The following is a 21,476-nucleotide window of genomic DNA, read 5'->3' as shown; positions in this document are numbered from 1 at the left end:
ACTTAGGGATGGGTAAAATATCTATATAAGCACGTATCTACTTAGGGTTGGGTAGAAATATCTACATAAGCATGTATCTACTTAGGGATGGGTAGAAATATCAATATAAGCATGTTTCTACTCGGGAATAGGTAGAAATATCAATATAAGCATGTTTCTACGTAGGGATGCGTAGAAATATCTATATAAGCATGTTTCTACTTAGAGATAGGTAGAAATATCTATATAAGCGTGTTTCTACTTAGGGATGGGTAGAAATATCAATATAAGCATGTTTCTACTCGGGAATAGGTAGAAATATCAATATAAGCATGTTTCTACGTAGGGATGGGCAGAAATATCTATATAAGCATGTTTCTACTTAGAGATAGGTAGAAATATCTATATAAGCGTGTTTCTACTTAGGGATGGGTAGAAATATCAATATAAGCATGTTTCTACGGGAATAGGTAGAAATATCAATATAAGCATGTTTCTACGTAGGGATGGCTAGAAATATCTATATAAGCATGTTTCTACTTAGAGATAGGTAGAAATATCTATATAAGCGTGTTTCTACTTAGGGATGGGTAGAAATATCAATATAAGCATGTTTCTACTCGGGAATAGGTAGAAATATCAATATAAGCATGTTTCTACGTAGGGATGGGTAGAAATATCTATATAAGCATGTTTCTACTTAGAGATAGGTAGAAATATCTATATAAGCGTGTTTCTACTTAGGGATGGGTAGAAATATCAATATAAGCATGTTTCTACTCGGGAATAGGTAGAAATATCAATATAAGCATGTTTCTACGTAGGGATGGCTAGAAATATCTATATAAGCATGTTTCTACTTAGGGATGGGTTTTGCTGACCAGTTAACAATTAACCATTTTTACAGGTATCCAGACTGATTCCACTGCATGAGAGAACTTTACCAGCTATATGCAATATGGCAAACACCTACTCAAAGGTTTGATTTTGGCAAGCTGTGGCAATCGGAAGTAACAGCAGGGGCAGTTTCTATTACATAACGGGTCCAACAGTATCTGATACAGTTAACTTCTCAGTAGAAACATGCTATATGATATACGAGGAATTTCATCTTGTCTGTGCACTGTTGATATCTTGGCAAGAAACCAAGTACATGGTCCCAGTCACGTAAACACATCAAGCATAAACATTTAGAATTAACTCCATGAGAACTACCTGTCAATTGGTCAAAAAGAAGTTTTCATTATCAATTGGACCAATCAGCAACATTGTTAAAATAATTTCACCATGCAAAAAAATTGGGGTGAATTATTTGCAAATCTCCATTCTGATTGGTGATTAAAATGAAGATATCATGTTATTGACCAATCAGAGGCAATGTTAGATCGGCAGATAGTGCTCAGGGGGTTAAGACAGTGACTTACCTGGAATTTTAAGACCTAGTTCACAATTACTTCCTACATTTGATACAGGTACTGCTTGTGTTGCCTTCTGTAGTGTTTCTTTAATCATGGGAAACTCATCATCACTTATACATTGAACCTTGAAAGGACTGCCTGTTGGGTACAAAAATATAGCACACACAAATAATATGTATGAGATTCTAACATGAGCAGATAAATATAGATAGAGGCTGTCAGCATTTTTCAAGCGTGACTCATGACAATAGTGTTTGTATACATGATTCGTACCCACAAGCTCCTCATTCACTTGCTTGATATGATTGACCTCTATATACTGACTGACTGCTAGTATTGCTCTATACCTAATTCACCTGTTGTTCATGCCCTGAAACTTTGAACAGAGTTTACTAGTACCCACAAGATGGCCACTGTGATGTCACACTGGCGGCCTCTACTGCCGACAGACTAAAATCCTAAAACAATAGTGTCAAAAGTAATGATACAACATTTGGATATTGAAGTTATGAAATTCAGGGAAAGTTGCAAATATTAAACTACAAATTTATTTAAAAGCTAAATACATTAATTGAATCACTGGCTAGGTTACAAAAGGTATGCCACACATGAGCTGCACTTTATTTCATGAGTGTACAACGTTCTCAAAATAATCAGAAGGTGTATAACAGAATATTCTTATAAGCTGCACTGAATCACTTTCCATCCCTGTAAAGAATTCAAACTCCAGATATTCTTTTCTAGTTTCTCTACGATTTATGCATATTATGGGATTATTATTAGTTAATGGTTAGGTTTCGTATAAATACTGGAATCCATTGGGGTGTGGCCAAAAGTCACATTTATATAATAAACTTGAATAAATCATAATAACTTCCTATAAGATCAAAAAAGTCAACAGCCAACTTTCTAATCAAAAGATAATCATTGTAAATCAAATATATATTAGTTTTTAAACATTTGAATAAACTTCTTGCTGTCACTCTGTGATAAACTGGTATATTCAGCTCACAGTATCGTAGGCCCTCTACTTTTAATCACTCACAAGAAAAAAGTTTGCATGTTCTTTCTTACCTGGAATTTCTTTGTCTGCATAGCGTACATGGATGGTATATGTGCCTGGTTCCAGAGGTTTGTATGTAACCAAACATGTGCCATCACCATTATCTTCACAGTTGATTTCTGTTTTGCTGGGACCTTCGATTGATACACCCAGACCGCCATAACCTACAAGTTGCAGGAATACATAAAATAAAGTTATTAATAAACCTCACAATATTGAAGAAAACAAATCATTACAGCATGTGCTTGCTTCATGAAAGCTATATCTTTTATACAGATAGGTAAGCGTATTTTGTGCTCAAGAGCACAGTGGTCTTTTATTTTTTATTTCCAATCTTTGGGCCAATATATTCACAACCTGGGTAAGGATAAGCAACCTAATTATTCAAAACCAGGGGTGTGATTCAAAGCTTGTGAAATATCCTGAAAGTAGTAGAAAATCCTGAAAAACAGTGTGAAATTGGGCTAAAATACACCAAAACAGGCTGAAAAATCAATGAAATTAAGTAAATTTTGCCCACAAAAAATCCTAAAGAATAACACCTGTGCAAACCGGATCTGATTCCCACTACTAAATAATGTGCAGGGATTTATATAGATATATATCACCAGAAGTGCAAGAAATCAAGGCAGTTTGTATGATATGAATATCATCATAAATTTGGGTTATTCCAGTTGAAATCAATACACCCTCTATTAAAGACATGATCATAATCTTCCACACAGTGAGTGTGAATTGTAAATGGGACTGAATGGGTGTCTTTATTTGAAATCTACACCCCCGTGTGGGAAACTAAGGACATGTCTTCCAAAGGGAGTTTATGGATTTAGCCTAAATTAGCCCAATATATCTATATTAGCATCCACCAGCTTATGTCATGTATTTTGCAGTTTGCCACAAAAATAAACACCATTAAGAGGTACCCAAAGTAAATTGCAGTAAAACTTTGATGAGAGTGCAATTCTGCAATGTTGATAAGGTGGAACTCGCAAGCAGGGATGTAGCTACAGTGGGTGGTGGTGGGCGGCAGAGTCCACCACTCAGCTGCAATTTTAGTACTGGAGCCCACCACTCAGAGGCCAAAATTGTACAGTTTTATTGGATTAGTCAAAAATTTGGTCCATTTTGGCAAAAATGGCCAAATATGCAAGATTTTCATTAAATGCAGCCCACCACTAAAACTATCCTAGCTACAACCCTGCTCGCAAGTACGATGTGTACATGTATATGGCAGAATTGTCTATGCCTATGATGCATAAAGCACATGCATCATAGGCACCTTGTCAACATTGTTGAACTACTGCTCTGAAAAGTTGTAGTTATAATAACAAATTTCCAAAACCAATGACAAACTAAAAGATGGCACTGAAGCTTATATTACATTTTTGTTAGATCATAGTGACATAATCATGCCTTCGATTCTGGATAATTTGTAAGCCAATAAGAGATTTTGACAACACATTGTAAGATAATGAGTACACCGTGACTAGGATTACAATATTATACCGATGGAATGTGTGTTGGAATGTGGCCTACTGTCATCTCAGTGTATCTTAATATAGAAGCACCATGTAAATTACCAGGCATCTGTATAATACAAGTTATACATGTATCACCGGGTCGATTTTGTGATGCAAAATTATTATATTGTCTCGTAAAATATGATGCACTATTGCCAAGCTTTCATTGGGCTCTACTATTTAAAATCCACGCTACCCCTGTGGAAGATTCGGGAAATATCTTCCACAGAGGGGGTATGAATTCCAAATGGAATTAGCACATTAGGCAGCTCCATTTTAAACTCACCCTCCCTCTGTGGAAGATTCAGGTTGAAACTTTCTCAGAGGGTGTATGGAGCTGCATAATGTGTTAATTCCATTTGTGGAAGATATTTCCAAAATCTTCCACAGGGGGAAGTGTGGATGTAAATAGAACATCCTGTTGTCTCTTTGAATATGATGCACCATTGCCGAGCTTTCATAATAATTCTCTTCCATCAACGACATTTCGGGATGTGTTTGATAAGTATGTCAGTATGGATATATGGGCTTTAGTAGCTTTTGATACAGACACTTCAATAACCAGACTTCAATGAAAGCTGTTCGGCTGAATCCTTAATCGCCTACCAACTGTGCATGTTTATTATGTGATTCTTTTTTGTGACGACTGAAAAATAATAGCGTTTCTATCATGCTGCAGTTGTGAAAATATTTGTTGTGAGCAGCTTTAGTCCTAAACAATAGTGTGACTTCTGAAGAATCTGTGCCATATTCGCTGTAGAAGTGACGTAAGGCTACTGTAGCAATAGATGAATACAATTTTTGACTATATTGCCCTGCACTATAAAATTCATGCGGTATGCATTGAACCATATCATGCTGATTACTTGCACCTGAAGATTAGTATCTTTGAAAAGAGCTGTATTATATTCAATCTATGATTGCAGACATACACCGGTGATGAGTGCAACCCACTTGTAGTGCAGGGCGATATAGTCAAAAATTGTATTCATCTATTGCTATGGTACCGTAAAACCCTGTCTACAAGCATATATGGTGTTTTTTATGAAAGCTAAATTAATTCGAAGCAAACGTAAATATACCAATACAATAGATTGGTCTTAAAATAATACTTGTTTGTATATGCTTGAATCCGTAATTCATTTGCTCAAACTCCATAATGGCGCCTGGATTAATGTAGCTTTCATCAGAAGCACTCTATATGCTTGTAGACGGGGGTTTTACGGTAGTTAATCCGATTATCATGTCACTTCTACAGCGAATTATGTGCCATTGTGACAGGATCATGTTTTGCATATTCTAAAAATGTTTCATCAAAAATGACCAGAAGTTTCTCAGTTGTCAGCCTGAGCATTGACCAATTGAGGGTGTCAGTCTAGCAGGCAACGTGTCTCTCAAAATTTAGTTCATAATAATTGCTCCACATTGATGACATTTAGGAAAGCTTATCAAGTGTATCGATACTACATGAGTATGTAAGGGGTCAAGTACAGCTCAACATTAAAGCACCATGTACACATAGCCAGACAAAGTATCACAGTGACATTTTGCAATAAGTACAACTGTTATACTAATGTGCCTCTCTCAACATAGCTGCCTTTCATAATTGTTATCTCATATTGATAACATTTATAGGAGATGATGACCCAGACAGCTTGATTGGTGCCAAGAATGAAAACGCCTAAACTACATAACAGAATTGTGCAGGCACACTCTGTAAGTTTAGAGTCCTTTCAAGTTACAACCAGAAATATTAGCTGGTTACATGTTTGAACAAGATTTGAACAGCTTTGAATTTTGAACTTTTGACAACTTTTTCCTGTCAATAGTTACTCTACAATCCTTAAAAAAATGATGGCACACTTTGGCTGTCGTTTGGTGTATCTCTTCCCCTGCTCCCCCAATTCAACGTTGGACATTTGCACAGATCCGCCATCTTGCTACCAAAGCGAGGTTCTCCTGCAAGCGCATGCATAAAAAGTACATTTATGTTTCTTGTGCTTTTCTAGCAACATGCCAGAAGGCTTTTGCAAAGCGAACGCGGCAGTTAAAGCACACGTTTGACAGGCGTATGCACACGCAACACGCACATAGTGGGTAGAACCCCGTTTTGAGAAGACCGTGCAATCAGCGAATATCCTGGAAACCCACCTGCATTTCTTGTGTCTACAATGAAGTCTGCAGTCTGTCCTGCATCTGCCTCGGCGATGCCTCTGCCTCGGACTTTGACTTTGCTAGCGTCTCCTACATCTTGTGAGCCTACAACAATTTTGAAGGGACTGTTAGCAATGTGATGGCCACCCTTCCTGACACTGACAAGATGCTCGCCGACCTCCTTGGGTGTGAATGTGATACCTGAGAAAAATAAATAAATGAATAAAAGAAATATGATGACATTTATCTTGTAGTTTATTATTACTTCACAAAAAGGGCGACATTATCATTTTTGTAACAGTGTAAAACTATTTTTGCCATGGTCATTAACAGCATTCAGCATGTGATGTAAGGTATGTGAAATCCATACACTTATAATGACATTTATCTCCACACAGGGTGTAGATTTCAAATGGACGCACCCATTCAGACAAACCCTGGATTTCAACTGGAATAGCCCAATATATGGACAGTTGATAGTAACCTAGCATTTGTAAGTATGCAGAAATAATGAAGATTTGTATTCTTTGATTAACTTCAAGTTTGGTAGTGATGTAGTTACTTCTTAAACACTTGCGAAAGTTCATGCAATTTTATTGGTTCTTAGCAGTATATGACACGATAATTATAACATAGTTCAGCGTGTGCAAGTCGATGCAATATTGGTGTAGAACAACTCGGCTTTGCCTCATTGTTTTACTTAAAATAATGATGTCGCCTGTGTTATATGAGATGATAGATGGACGACAGCGGCTAAAAACAATACCTTTGCAGTGGCATGTGCAGGGGGGGCTTTGGGTGCTGAATCCCCCCGCACTATGTTAAAAAACATGTAAAATCCGCCGTTTTTTGGTGATTTTAGCCATTCAGCCTCCCGCGTAAATCTGAAAGCTCCTCTGAGCCCCCCGTAGGAAAAGATGAACAAATCGCATGTGCTACCTAACTCCACAGAGCATTTACGCATGCGTAAAAGGGTGGTTTGTCAACAAGCTTGCAATAAAAGCAGTGATATCTCTACCACACGTGAGATGAAATAAAGTAGAGTTCAGTAAAGTAGGAACAGCATATCATAGGGTTATGTTTCCAGGACTGGGCTACCCCGGTTGAAATCCATACACCCCCTATGGAAGACATGGCCTTAATGCTCTGCATGCTAGCCATAGGCTTCAACATAAGAAGTCCCAAGTTTTGAGATATTTTCTCAAAATATCAAGAGCTATCTCAAGAACCACTGAACCAATACTAGGCTTGTTTGTACTCATTTTAATGCATTTTTCATGCTGATTCCAAATATGATCATGGAAATTTACATTTCTGAAATTTGTGAATTTAAAAAAAAAATTTGAAACATGTCGTCTGCAGTCGACACCCGCGTGAAGAGTGTTAATCTACCACTCGGGGAGTGTGAATTGTAAATGGGGTGAGCTGAATGGGCGACTCCATTTGAAATCTTTTTCAAATAGGGGTGTATGGATTTAAACTGGAATAGTGCAATGTTTCAGCAAAACTCACTGATATCTGAGAGTGCATACACAATTTTCATTTCAACTGATAATTAACTCTCTTCACACGGGTGTCGACTGCAGATGACAAGTTTTTAAAAAAATGTACAGAAATGTACATTTTTATGACCATATTTGGAATCAGCATGAAAAATGCATTAAAATGAGTACAAACAAGCCTAATATTGGTTCAGTAGTTCTTAAGATAGCTCTTGGTATTTTGAGAAAATATTTCAAAACTTGAACTTTTTCCGTTGAAGGGGCATGGCTAGCATGCAGAGCATTAAGCCTATCAGATTTTTGAAGTTGTACATGATGATGTCAATTACAAAGATATCATGAAATCAACTCTCTGTAGAAGTTACAAGTATATTCAAAATGTATAAATGTACAATCTATGGGGGATGCAACAAGCTAGTTGCAAATATATTGGTCTTTCACATGTCCATCAGTTTCCTTAAATTTTGTTTTGACCATTAGTCATAATGCGACTGTATCAGCATATACATATATCAACATACATGTCTACTGGAATTGTACTTAATAACTCACACAACTTTTTTTTTATACCAACGAGGGCTGTCACAACATATTCAAACTAATATAAAAACCAGGTCTTGACATTCATGTCTCTCCCTTCCAGGAAGTCATCCTTTACCATTCATGTTGCGTTCATGTTTAAAGTCATGACATGGAGTGACGGCACATATATCACGAGGTTCGTAATATATGTCACGTAAATCTGTCATGTTGTGGTGCGTAATCAGTCATAGCGGGGCACAGATGGTGCACGCTACATGGATGTTATGTGTCAACTGGTAGTGATATATGATACTCAATGGACATTGTTTTGCGACTTCTATTCCACCAGGACATATTTTATGGAGATGTGTATTGCACCATAGCAAAATATGAACATGTCATGAAAATAAGCTAGATGGAAAAAGTCTTGAATTTTCAAACACTTTTTACTTCTAGTAGATAAGACTATATTCATATCAAACTGAAATAATGATATGATGGTTGTTTTGAACATGTTGTATGAGGTCATTAACAGGGTGTCACCTAAAATTTAATATTTCATGCTCAAATTATTATCTATTCAAAAACAAAATAGAAACACTGGCACTACATTGTAAATATGGATTTTCACATCCCCCATAAAGCATCTTGATATCGTATTTAAAAAAATTAAATTATGTCACACAACAACACTGAGCATGCACGCTGTGGACATGTCCAGCGAGGTCAAGCATGTGCAGAAGATGTTTAATGATATCGTTTCAATCGGCACACAGCATTCCAGGTTTGCGAAAATGGTCAGTTTTGTCCCCGGGTTTTGTCTCATGGCAATTTGGCCTAATTTTCTGCCTCTCTGTTTAGTGCAGTGCATTGAACTATAAACCACAAGAAGACTGAAAAGTTTTCACTCCCAGAAACCTAAATATTTAACCGGGATGATACCATTACTGCACCAGAAATAACTCTAAAAATAACTTCTAAATAACTTGAAATAACCGCAGGCATAGAATTTCTATCTGTTATAAGAACTTAAAGCTTAACCTAAAGAGCCTTCTGGGACTGTATACTCTTTCATTTATTTTACAGGCAGCCATTTTGAAATGTTGCTTCATGTACCATTTTTCACGTAGCAGTGTAAGTGATACTTTTGCCTCTTGGTAATAAATCATGTCGCATTTGCAACATCAGGCGATAACTGTCACATATTTCATGTGATAATGATAAACTAAATCACCCTTTCATGTCATGCTCTGCCTTCATCTCTTCCTCAGTAGAGTACACCATGAAATGCGCTTGTAAACAACATTAACCATGTGCACTGTACAAAATGTGTCTCACCATGACAAAAATGAGATGCTTTTTTACAGGCAAATGCTGATTTGTGGTGGGGGTGCAAATATTTGTGATGGGTGTGAAAAATTACAAATTTTTTCACAAGAACAAATACCTTGATTTCAATCTTCTCACATGCGACACTTTAGTTTTGACAAACCAAATATAAAATATTTTTCATATTCCAATTTGCACAAAAAAAATCCACTTTTTTGGCAAAAACTTTTTACACAAAATTCACTTAATCATAATTTTGACCACGACAAAATTATAGAACATGAAAGAAGAGATATCAAAGCATGTGTTTTGGGCTAATCCATCTTAAGTCCACACACCCCCTGTGGAAGACATTGGAAATATCTTCAACAATGGGAGTATGAATTTCAAATGGAATTTTACACATTAACCAATTCTATTTGAAACTCAACCTCCCTCTGTGTAAGGTTCAGATTGAATCTGTTTCAGAGGGTGTATGAAATTCAAATGGAGCTACCTAATGTGTTCATTCCATTCAAAATTCATTCTCCCCCTGTGGAAGCTATTTCTAACACCATCAACCGGGATAGTGCAGATTCCATTGCAACAACAACAAAGAGGAAATATAACTATTTTTCACCCATCATGCCTATTTTGGTCTATACCCCAAATTTGCATTTGCACTTTACCAAGAATTAGGCCTCTCTCATTTGGTCATGTTGAGTCATAAATATGCTATTTCGATCAGACATGTCTATCGTGGAAAACAAAATGTCTGAACTCATCCCATAAAACAGCAAAGCATGTTACATCTGGGAGTGCTTACAGGGTGCAACTTCTGACCTAGTTACATGCTACTATGTCAGATGTATAAATCAGTGGAAACCTAGGTTGACTATAAAAACTCAGTTGTAGGATAACCGAAAATTATAGACCCAAGGCTTGTGACTTACCCCATGGTGTATGTGTCTATTGCTTCACAAAAATCATCGTTCATTGCAAACGAATAGATGCTTTAATATTTTGTCCAAATTTGTACACAAAATTTCAAATTTGTAACTTTGGCATACCTGTGTGTGCAAGAATTAATTTCCCTGGGGTATCAATGTAATGCATTTACCCGTAAATGACCCTATATCTCGCATAGCCTACATATGATGCCACCGAATAGGTTTCTCTGTACATGTCGGCTGGCGGTGTCGTTGAGAGTCCACCCGGCATTCTTATCGTGCATAGTAGGTCAGTCTCGCACCAATTATCCGGGGTCCTTTAGGGCACGCTTTTATTGCTAACAGAATGAAGTTGCTGATACCTTACTTTGTAGTAATTTAGTTGCGCATGTAGGCTACTAGTAGCAAGCTTTAGGTAGGCAAATCTAATGTTCGGTTTTCTACATTAAATACATTATTGTTGGGCTCTTGTATAGTGCCATTTCATCAAAATCACAGTGCTGCTGTTTATATGAATATCAGTATCAGTTAACTACCTTCATAATGTCAGTATCTTAACAGCACCAAAATGGATTGGAACACCCTAGCATTAACAACCTAGTCTTTTTATCACTGACTGTGCGCTACATGTACCGGTATGACTGCCTATGCCTAGGGAGAGTTGATGTTTGAATTTACTCTCTAGATGCTACCAAGTCGCCTGGGATTGAACTCTGGACCTTATGCACTAGAGGCAAGTACCACTGCACCACACTCTCATGACTACCACAAGTTCTTCCAGATAACATTAATCTATACAACACCATGGTTTTGACATGTGTACTTGCAGTGATTTAAAATGTAAACGTCATCTATCCTCAGCTATGTAATTAATTAACAGTGTATGAAGAACTGTGCAATGGCAACCACATATGTACATAGCAAATGTGAGAGTGTGTGGCCCAAAGGTTAGAATATTCTTGTTAGGTGCGCAAGATTCTGGGTACAATCCCCGACAGTCGGCAGTGGCAACTTGCTAATGTATTGGCTTAGAAAAAGTCTACATTCAATTGGCAACAGGTGTAGATTAAGAGAACCTTCCCCCATGGTACATTTGGAATTTGGTAAATGAACCACAAGTACTATATGAACCATGCAAGTACGCACTTATATGAATCATGAGAGTGCTCTGTCCTTTGGAGGGGATTGAATATCCTCTGTCCAGTGTACAGAGAGCCATACCTGTACATGTAGCTTGCTGTCAATTTTGAAAAGAGTAGGGAGCTAATGCTCTATGTGCTGACAATATGCTTCAGCCTAAGTTTTGAGATATTTTCTCAAAATATCAAGAGCTATCTTAAGATCCACTGGACCAATACTAGGCTTTTTTTCATGCTGATTCCAAATATGGTCATAAAAATTAACAATGCTGAAATTTTTTAATTAAAAACAAAAATTGAAACTTGTCGTCTGCATTCGACGTCTGCATGGAGAGAGTTGACTCCTGACTGTCCCAGTCTATTAAGGTCCTGTTTGGATGTACACAATCTAAGTACTGTACTGACATGATGTACACTGTACAGTTGCTGTCCTGGAGGCAGTGAACTATTTCTGATACCTATACATAATGTGCATTGGATCCTAATGGAAGTAAGCCACCCTTTGGAGGCTTTCTTAGTACTTTAGCCTATTCGAACAAAATATCCACTAAACTGGCAAAATGGTCCACAATTTGTGACACTCTCAACTTGTTTTTTTTTTAAAAGTATTTAATGAAACTAGATTCATGTGGACTTATCTTTGGAATGTTTTTCTTGCTGTTCTGAACCTTGGTTTGACATGAATGCAGTTGAGAAACACTAATAAATCTTGAGTGTAAAAATTACACTGGTTTCATGTTTGCTTTCATTTTAGATATGCATGGTCAAATTAAGTGAGAAATCGCGCCACATTATTGACAACTTTTTGCAAGTCTGGGATTCAATTTTGATGCTGGTGGTCTGTGATTTGATTTTGTTCTCTCTTGTTTTAGCTGAGATACACTTTAGTAGGACCCTACTATTAATTTTGTTTGCCATATATCTAAAATATTAAGCTAGATACTCTGTAATTTTCTCTTCCTGTTAAAAATTTAATTCAACTCACCATGCACTCTGGGATATTGAGTAACTTTGGTCAATTCAGTCAGTAATATGAATCCCAGTATTAACCAAGCTATACTCGACTTCCCATAATGCACTAGGTTGTGAATACAGCTTCTGATTCATACCTATAATACACAAAAGCTGAATCTTATAATTTACTTGCCAGCAACAAGAATCAGTTCTGCAGCCAACAAGCATGATGGCACTTCTCGGTCTGATTGAGACCGTGTATCAAAATGATTGGTACCAAGTTCAGTTTTGCAATGATTATGGACATGACTGCCACATTAAAATGCAACAGAGGATCTGCATAACTTGTTGTTTCATGCCATAAGCAGTCTCATAACAATAAATTATGGTAATTTTAAGAGGACCCTAAATGTTTGTTTTGGAAAAAGTAGGCTTTTCAATAACCATAAAAACTGATTGAGTACCAATCATTTTGATAATACTGTATATGGGACAGCTCACCGGCCTGATCTCTTGTTGATAGCAAATATAGCAGATTCAACCCATCGTGAGACGTTTTTCCAACAAATCCAGGCTGCCGGTCAATCATCTGCCTGTCATGCATAGCGTGAAATGAATGATCGCCCGGTAGTCTGAATTTGTTTGAAAAACATCCCACCATGGGTTGAATCTGCTATAGATGATAATGCCCACATTTTACTTACCAATGTTGCCATTTGGCAGTCTCTTTAGAGCACATGGCTCCTCTCTACCTGATGGAGGTCGAATACTAGCTGAAAGTTTACTTAAGTCTGTCTCATTGATCTTAAGAGGAACATCACTGGGGGTACCTACGGAAACCTTGCTGCCAGCTTTATCTGTAGAAATAAATCAAACATAACAGAATTGCAAGTCAAGTAAGAGTTGAATGTTATCACATGAAGCTAGCATAATATTCTATTTTTATAATCATTCTTCACCAAAGAACTATACCATTTTTCACCTTGATGTGGCAGTGTCATCAGTGCACATTTCGTTAGGCACAGCTTCAAGTAGCTAGCGGACGCTTAAAGTGCTGGCGTACGCACACACATGCTTTAAGACGCCACATAGATTCATGTGTGCGATACAGCTGCTTCAAAGCATTGAAGTCCCTGCCACATCAGGGTGAACAATATCATAGACCATATCATGCAGCACTGCTTGTCCAGCCAATAAAGGACTCGCTCATATATTTTGATTTCAAAAGAATTGTGAGTGGACTAATCGATCTATACTTTGAACTGGATTAGAAAAGTCTGTGTGGATGGCCCAGGGCCGAGATTGTTTATAGGTGTACTTTTACATCACATTCACTGATTATCTGAAAAATAACAATTTAACTTATTTGAAGTACAACCATGCAGATGAAATATGTGCTGTAGGCCTATGATCTTCAACATTTATGTATGCGGTTTCTTGCTAAAATATCAACCATAATCCTCAAGGATTCAGATGCCAAATACTCTCAATTAATTACATCCACATAAATACAGGAAAATGTAACATTACTGTTCCTGCAAAGATCTATTGTCTTAAACAATTATTATGATTCAGTTACAAAATCAATCGGTTATGATACTGTACTGCTTGGGGAACAAACAAACCTAACAACTGATGAAGCCTGGATGAAAGAATTAGGCAAGGGGGTTGGTTCAAATGCTGATTATATTTATTGTACATGTATTCTATTAAAACACTGATGTAAATTTTACTTATGTCTGGTTGACAGATGGGATGGACCAGTGCCAAACTTGTATCAAAACTAGATACATTTATAGGGCTTCATCAATCATTTTATTGTTTGTTTCCATAGAATTTTAAAACTTATATATTAAAATCCTTAAAATTGTAAGGTTCCTGGACAAATGACAGTCAAGGGTAACCATTCACATAATTTAAGAAATCTCAGACGTGGTTCAAACTGCAGTGTACTTTGGTGTTCCTTTATGTAATGTTGAATAAATGTTCAGCAAATAAATGTATGTATAAAACAGAGATTTGGTTTTCAATTATTATTTGAAAGCTTATCCATCGACTGTCATTAAGCCAGGCCAACTTACTATAATATTTCTGGACAATTTCAATATACTATGTGTGTAAAATGCTTATGTCATGCACTGCATGGAATAAACATTTGTTTCTGGTACTATTCACACTGTGCTTAGGTTGCAGGGACAAGGGAGTTGAACTTCCATAGCACTACTATCTGCTTCCATACTAGCAGTCAACCATTTCTCTAGCATCGGGGTGAGGGAAAACATGCTAAAGAGGGTGTGTCACAAGCTATATGCGTGGGAATGATAGCTTGGGCATTCCAGTATATGCTCATTCAATTTAACATGATGATGGATAGGAGTAGGACAAACAAGCTACATGACTTCCAAATAAATATTCAATGCTATACTAAACCTAGAAAATAAGTTGCAAATTAAAATTTTAATCCCTTCCAATGACAGATTTGTTACTTTGAAGAATGCACAACATGTTAATTCACACACCACATCATGCAATAAATAAAGCCAATTATGAACTCCTGGTAGTCAGGAAAGTCAAATCTTTATGCACAATAAAGTAATCACTTAAATTATGTGTGACCATCATCAAGTTTGGTCATATCCACAAAATAATTTGTAAGCATCTGGTTATATCGTATTAATATGTAATTTCTAGACACAAACAGCTTATAGTGTGTCTCATCTCAAGTTAAGTAACACCATGTTGGATGTCGCAGTGGAAGTGCATTTACATGGTTGTGTCGTCAGCGTACGGACAAACTGTACATGTGCATGTGCATGTGTATACACCCTAATTTGAAACTGCCATTGCAACATCCAACATGGCGTCACACTGTACGCCTTCCAGTCTTCCACTGTACTATATTCCTTCTATTGTACTATAGGGTCCACAACTTATAAGTTCCCCCTAAATACTTTTAAAAATAAATTTGTTTTACACATATGGGCCAAATTATAGCGTTACACGTCATTGCGTTCAGTCACAATGGTTCATTATGTAAAAAAAGTGACTGTTTTAAACAGTGTTAAAAGTTGCATCTGAGTCCATAGGTGTCAGCTCTCAAACAATACAGTAGGCCAGGTCTATTCATGTGTTTGTTAAAGAAATCCTGACTGCTATGGACTCAGGTGCAACTTTTAAAACGGCCTCTTTTCTTACACAATTAACCATTGTGACTGAACGCAATGACATATGACGCTATAAATTGGTCGACATGTGTAAAACAAATAGGGATATACATATCTTTTTACATTTTGTAAAATATTTTTTGACTTATTCTAAAAAGTATTAGGGGGGAACTTATAAGTTGTGGACCATATATTATCACCTTTGATTGCACTTAAAATACATTTAACCCACAAATCATTTTGACAAGTAACCTTTCCAAGTTATAGGCAAAAGCAGCATATATGTACTATGGTAAATTACCATGGATTCATGGTTGTTTGTTCCCAAGCTGACACAGCACTTTAAGAAATTTGCCCAAAAGAAATGGAGGTGCCTCAAAAATGACAAAATAGCAACTTTTTGCTATTAAAACAAGTTGACTATATATTATCTTAATTACAAATTTAGCAGTAATGATTGAACAACTCTTCACATGAGAGAGCAAGTATCATGCATGCGTATGGTCAAATTATACTATGCTCATAATGCAATTTTGCAGATATCTTGCACTGCATACATGCCTTTTGTGATGGCTCATTTCGCCAAAGTTGTGGCAGACATTTTTAAGTCGCGGGACGTTAGCTCAAAGTTATCTAATTGGACTACCAAATCATAAGATTTGGCCACCCTGTCTCTGCAGACCATATATTATTAGTTTCAGCATTGCCGTCTCTCCTTTTAGTCTCTCCCTGCCATCCAACATGGCGTATAGTCTACATTTCACACTTGCATATGAAGCTGTAAATCACTCCCACACACAAAGACAAAGGTACAATAATATCTGTCAGTATTACGCATCTGTACAGGCGATATATTTTCATTTGACTTATTTCAAGCTTACAGCTGTCGTGAGATAATATGCTGTCACATGATGACCAAAATATAGATGTCTTAGACAAGATGGCTGGTAGGAGAACACTGTTAGCAGGAACGTCCATTTCTTGACCTTACCATTTCAATCTATTCAAATAAAATCTGCTAAAGACCAAACTCACTAGGATCCACAACATGCTCATCTATCAAGGCACAGTTCTTTAAACCCTATACATTTACACATTCATTGAATGAACTTTGAACATTTGAGTACAAAAACTCATACTCTGCAACATGAGGTCAAATTTTGCACTATGATTGTTTAATCGAGGTTATTGAACTATGCCATTGGGATGAGGCTATTGTGTGGTCCATAGTGACTGTGGAAACTTCTGTAAACAGTGAAATATCTCTTGACCTATATTCGCAGGTGCCTGGATTCAATCTTCATCATTGTCAATTTTTTCACTTTATTGATTTAGTATAGTTTTAGTTTTTACAGTCAAGTTTTCCTGTGCTTTCTTATTCAACCAATAATTTATGGAGCTTGCATTCTTTATCTGTGATCCTAAAATATGTTATGGTACTGGTAGCCAAAGAGAGCCATTTAAAATCCATCTTCAGACAGTTACGATGTACTGTGTACAGTCTGTCCACTTAGAAATACAAAGCAAATCTGTGGAATTCGATGCTTTGCGTCACACATAAGCCTTGACGCGACGATGTAAAGAGCATGGTGCACAAATCGGCGCAGCAGTTGGCACGCCAAAGAAGCATTGCACTGAAATAATTATTCTCATACCTCCAGTTTCCGAGGTCTATTTACTTTGTACTTCTATGTGGACAGACTAGTCTTATGCTCTGCTACGGTGAACCATATACATGTACATCTCCTTCATTTAAATTTTCTTCAACTAAAATAACCTTATTTTTATATTTGTCCACATAACACAGGTTTCATTTACATGTACTTCTTGAATTCCAAGGAACTCCAGTAAATCCCCGATTATAGATTTCTTGCTCTTTCTTTCACTGTCTTTCATCTTTTATTTTAATATCGTCACTGGGCGGGAAAAACCTTGTATGTACTTTTGGCCCTTGAACATGGATAAAACCTTGTAGGTGTAGACTTTATATTGAAGAGGTTGCTTCGTCCATGTTCAAGGGCCAAAGGTACATGCAGGAAACACCTCATATTTACTTTTGGCCCTTGAACGTGGATGCAGCCTTGTAGGTGTAGACTTTATATTGAATGGTTTGCTTCATCCATGTCAAGGGCAAAAAGTACATGAGGTTTTTCCTGCCCAGTGACGATATATTTTTCTCCTTTTTTATTACCCAGAGATGCCTGATGATTCTCCTGTAACTTACACAACATCACACCAAAATAAAACCTATTATATTGCATAAATTATGTTTTAAGACATCCTGCTATCCTAGAACCAACAAAAATCTACCGCATCTGCAAGACAGAGTATATCGCTGGGTCTCCTCACTATTTATTACCCTTGTCACATGTTCAATTTGCCCCTAGTTTTCAACTAACAATATCCCAATACAGCATTCCTCAATGTGCATCGCCTCTGGCAGAAATACCTCCCGCTTTTGTGGAATTCTGATGTCTCTTTAGTGAATCACTAAAACATACACACAACATATTCATACAGAGGCCATGTTTAATATCACATTTTTTGTCGCAGAATGTGTGTACGTATGTTCATCATAGATAAACTTGCATGTAGGTCTAGTCTATGGAAGTAAGAATTTACTTCCATGGTGGGTCAACACATCATAAGTATACTTTTGTGGAAGCATTTTATTTCTTGATTTCTACATCAAAAGAAAACATGTTTTAAGTTTAACAAAGTTGCCTGCCAAGTTTGACACTTTTCACTGATACTGGTATTTTTCTCAAGTTTGCGACCACGATAATTATTTCAAATTCAAGTGAACAGAGTTTATACATGAGCGTACATGTGAAGCTTATCATTGTTGTAAAAGAAAACGGAATCACTGATAATTTAAAGTCTTTCTTTTACTCATTTGCAAAGCATTGTGGGAAATTTTGAATTTATAGTCTTCCCTAATGGATGTTGACAGCATGCCAGCATCAACCAATCGCTGTGGGTATTTTAAACCAAGAACTAAGTACCAGGAGTATTGTCATTATACAAAAGGCAACAGTATCAGCATTAGTAATACTGCTGTCAGCAGTAGATAGCACATACAACAGTATGTGATAATATTGGTAACATCCAAGTACAGCAGAACTTATAATAGAGACATAACAAAACAAAAAGCCAAATTATAAATGTAAATCAATAATACCTTTCACTTTGAATTAATGCGTAAAAAAATTCAAAGGGTCGGTATTACTAAGGACGAAAATACCACACCAAGCACCACAGCCTAGCCTATATGTGTTATCATCTATATCATCAACACAAAGATGTGATGCTATAAGCACAATTGAGAAATGAAAATACTGCCACATCAGGTACAGCATCAAATACTATTATCAATCTAATCGTCCACCAAACTGCAACTCTTTAAAAACAGCAAAAATTCAATACAAACAAACTTAAATCAACATCAATTAAAGTTAAAACTGTAAAAGCAATATGAAAATCACACTTGATGATATGGTTCAATTGGCACTCGCAAACATCATTTCTTTGGTCATAACCTGTGTACAGTGCACATCAAAAAAAGGGGCCGAGAACCTATGATGATGACCGTGTGTACATTTACCCTTTGAAATGGTGCAACTTGCCTAGAATCCTTGTATAACATGTACTTGTATATGCATAGGGATTAAACTTAATATGATACAGTCCTACTTTTACGACCTTTGCATCAGGTATAGCAATCACCGATTTTCCCCTTCCTAGAAAGTGCCCCATCCGTGTGTGTGGCAATCATAGCCTCTCCCTTCCCAACACATATAAAAACATCTCTCCCCCTGTGTGGTCATGCATCCTAGCTCTTGCAATCCTACCCCTTCTACACATTCTTGAGGTAGATTTACGGATGCAAGGAAAAATATTTGCGATCATGTTCTGCTGAGGTAAGCATATATACGATCTGACTTCATTGGTATGTGTGTTCAATCTATGCCACATGCATGGTACATGGACATATGATGAAGCTTTGGCTATGTTTTCTAAACGTACCCTTGTCAATTTTCATTTAAAGACTAAATTTAATTCACTTGATCAGTTTATAAATGAATTCCTGAAATACTTACTTGAAATTGCAATCAATTGCCTTTATAATTATGAGTGAGTGAGCGAGTGAGCCCTTGGTCCATCAGACCAACAACAAATTTCAAGTAACATCTTTTGATATATAAAAACTGAGGAATAGTGCATTTCAAATGTTAACCTGCTTGAAAGTTTCCGTTTTAATAAACCCCACTAATTTGGTGCAAGAACTTGTCACAACTGACAGCAGGACAACATAAATTTTGAAATCTCCAAGATATTCAATTTAGGCTGATAAAATTTGCATCTAACATTAAGAAATATGTTAGAATCAAACCTAATCTGTGCAGGTAGATATTATAATTGACTATTTGCCAGTAATGCGGGTCACGTCAATGGTGTAACTGAAAATGCAATGTAAATGTGGAACCAGGGTGTTAGCGCGTTCACCCATCATTTCAGACAAGCAGTTTGCTCCTGGGACAGGCAAAATTAATGCCTGCGAAATATGCTAAGTTCTAAAAGTAATGCTTGAATAAGTTCTGTGAACTCAAAACAAGACCAGACTAATAAATCAATAACTATTTGAACTGACTGAACATCCAGAAGGGGCAGAGATCTGGTTTATGTTTTTGGAGCATTTGTAAAAATCTTAGCTAAGACCCTGTGTGTGGAACTAAATCCTTTTTTGTTGAATTGGTGTTACAAGTAGGCCTATATGATGTCCATAGACGCAGTTCATCATCAATTATGATCCTATATACACCAAACAATGCTACAATGAGATGTGCTCAGCATCGTTGTGTGAAGTGTAAACATGGACAATAACGGCAATGAATGAACACAATGTGCAATGTATGAATGATGATTGCTGATGAAGTAAACTGGTGCGAACATGTGTGAACAAAACGGTTTGTACAAAGTTAGGCAAACAAACTTTTGTTTACAAGAGAAAATAACTCGCAATCATCACCACAATCTAAAATAGTTTTTGACTTTTTGTTGAATGCTATATTTAGCATCCAGGTGGGTATAAATATATCCCCTGTGGCTTCCATAACAGAACCACTGCTTCCGAGAATGTAATACGGCCTACTGTACTTACGTCATTCGCTACCCGATATAGTTTCCCTGTGCTATTTTGGGAACGGGCTATTGACGATGGACTGAAAAAACGCTTGAATGCTTATATGAATACCACAGCATGTACTAAATAAAAGTGGTTTGAACTCTATGGTGTTGGTTTCCATGAATTAATGAATGAATGAATTCAGGAAGGGCTCTAAATGTTTAACATAGCATGCATATATAGATCACTTGCGTACGTACTACTGTGTCGGGCTACTGAAATGCTATCAACTGATGCTACCGAATAACGATCAATGCTATATTGAGCACTACATATGGCTATTCATTTCCAGCCTTTTGGCTGGTTATTCTTAGAAATGGGTTGTAAATCTTACAAAAACTTACAAACTAAAATCAGGCCATATCCTGTATGAGTGTACAAACCTCACAGAAAATCTAGTGAAAACTATCTGGCTATATATGCTAAAATGGATCGTACATTGCCGAGGGTTCTCTATCTTTGGTACACCACCCTGACATAGGATTAAGGTTAGGCTTTCAGGGTAGGGATCCGGACTAGGATGGGATGGGGGGGTGATATTTAGGGTTAAAATTAGTATTCACCATGTTATTAGGTTGCAAATAGGAATGGTGTATATACAAAACAAAATCACTCTGA

General features: G+C 36.8%; 1 protein-coding gene across 1 annotated transcript in view; it reads right to left on the bottom strand.

The window, feature by feature from the left end:
* Window positions 1-21,476, bottom strand: part of LOC140148320 (filamin-A-like) — a 204,290-nt gene that overhangs the window by 30,425 nt on the left and 152,389 nt on the right. Inside the window, 4 exon segments of the mRNA XM_072170228.1 lie at window positions 1,404-1,535; window positions 2,472-2,624; window positions 6,132-6,335; window positions 13,214-13,366. Of these exon segments, the coding sequence (XP_072026329.1) occupies window positions 1,404-1,535; window positions 2,472-2,624; window positions 6,132-6,335; window positions 13,214-13,366 (642 nt within the window).

This window comes from Amphiura filiformis, chromosome 3 (assembly GCF_039555335.1).
Source record: "Amphiura filiformis chromosome 3, Afil_fr2py, whole genome shotgun sequence".
Classification (NCBI taxonomy): domain Eukaryota; kingdom Metazoa; phylum Echinodermata; class Ophiuroidea; order Amphilepidida; family Amphiuridae; genus Amphiura; species Amphiura filiformis.
The sequence above is the reverse complement of the archived record's forward strand: the minus strand, read 5'-3'. Positions and strand labels throughout refer to the sequence as shown.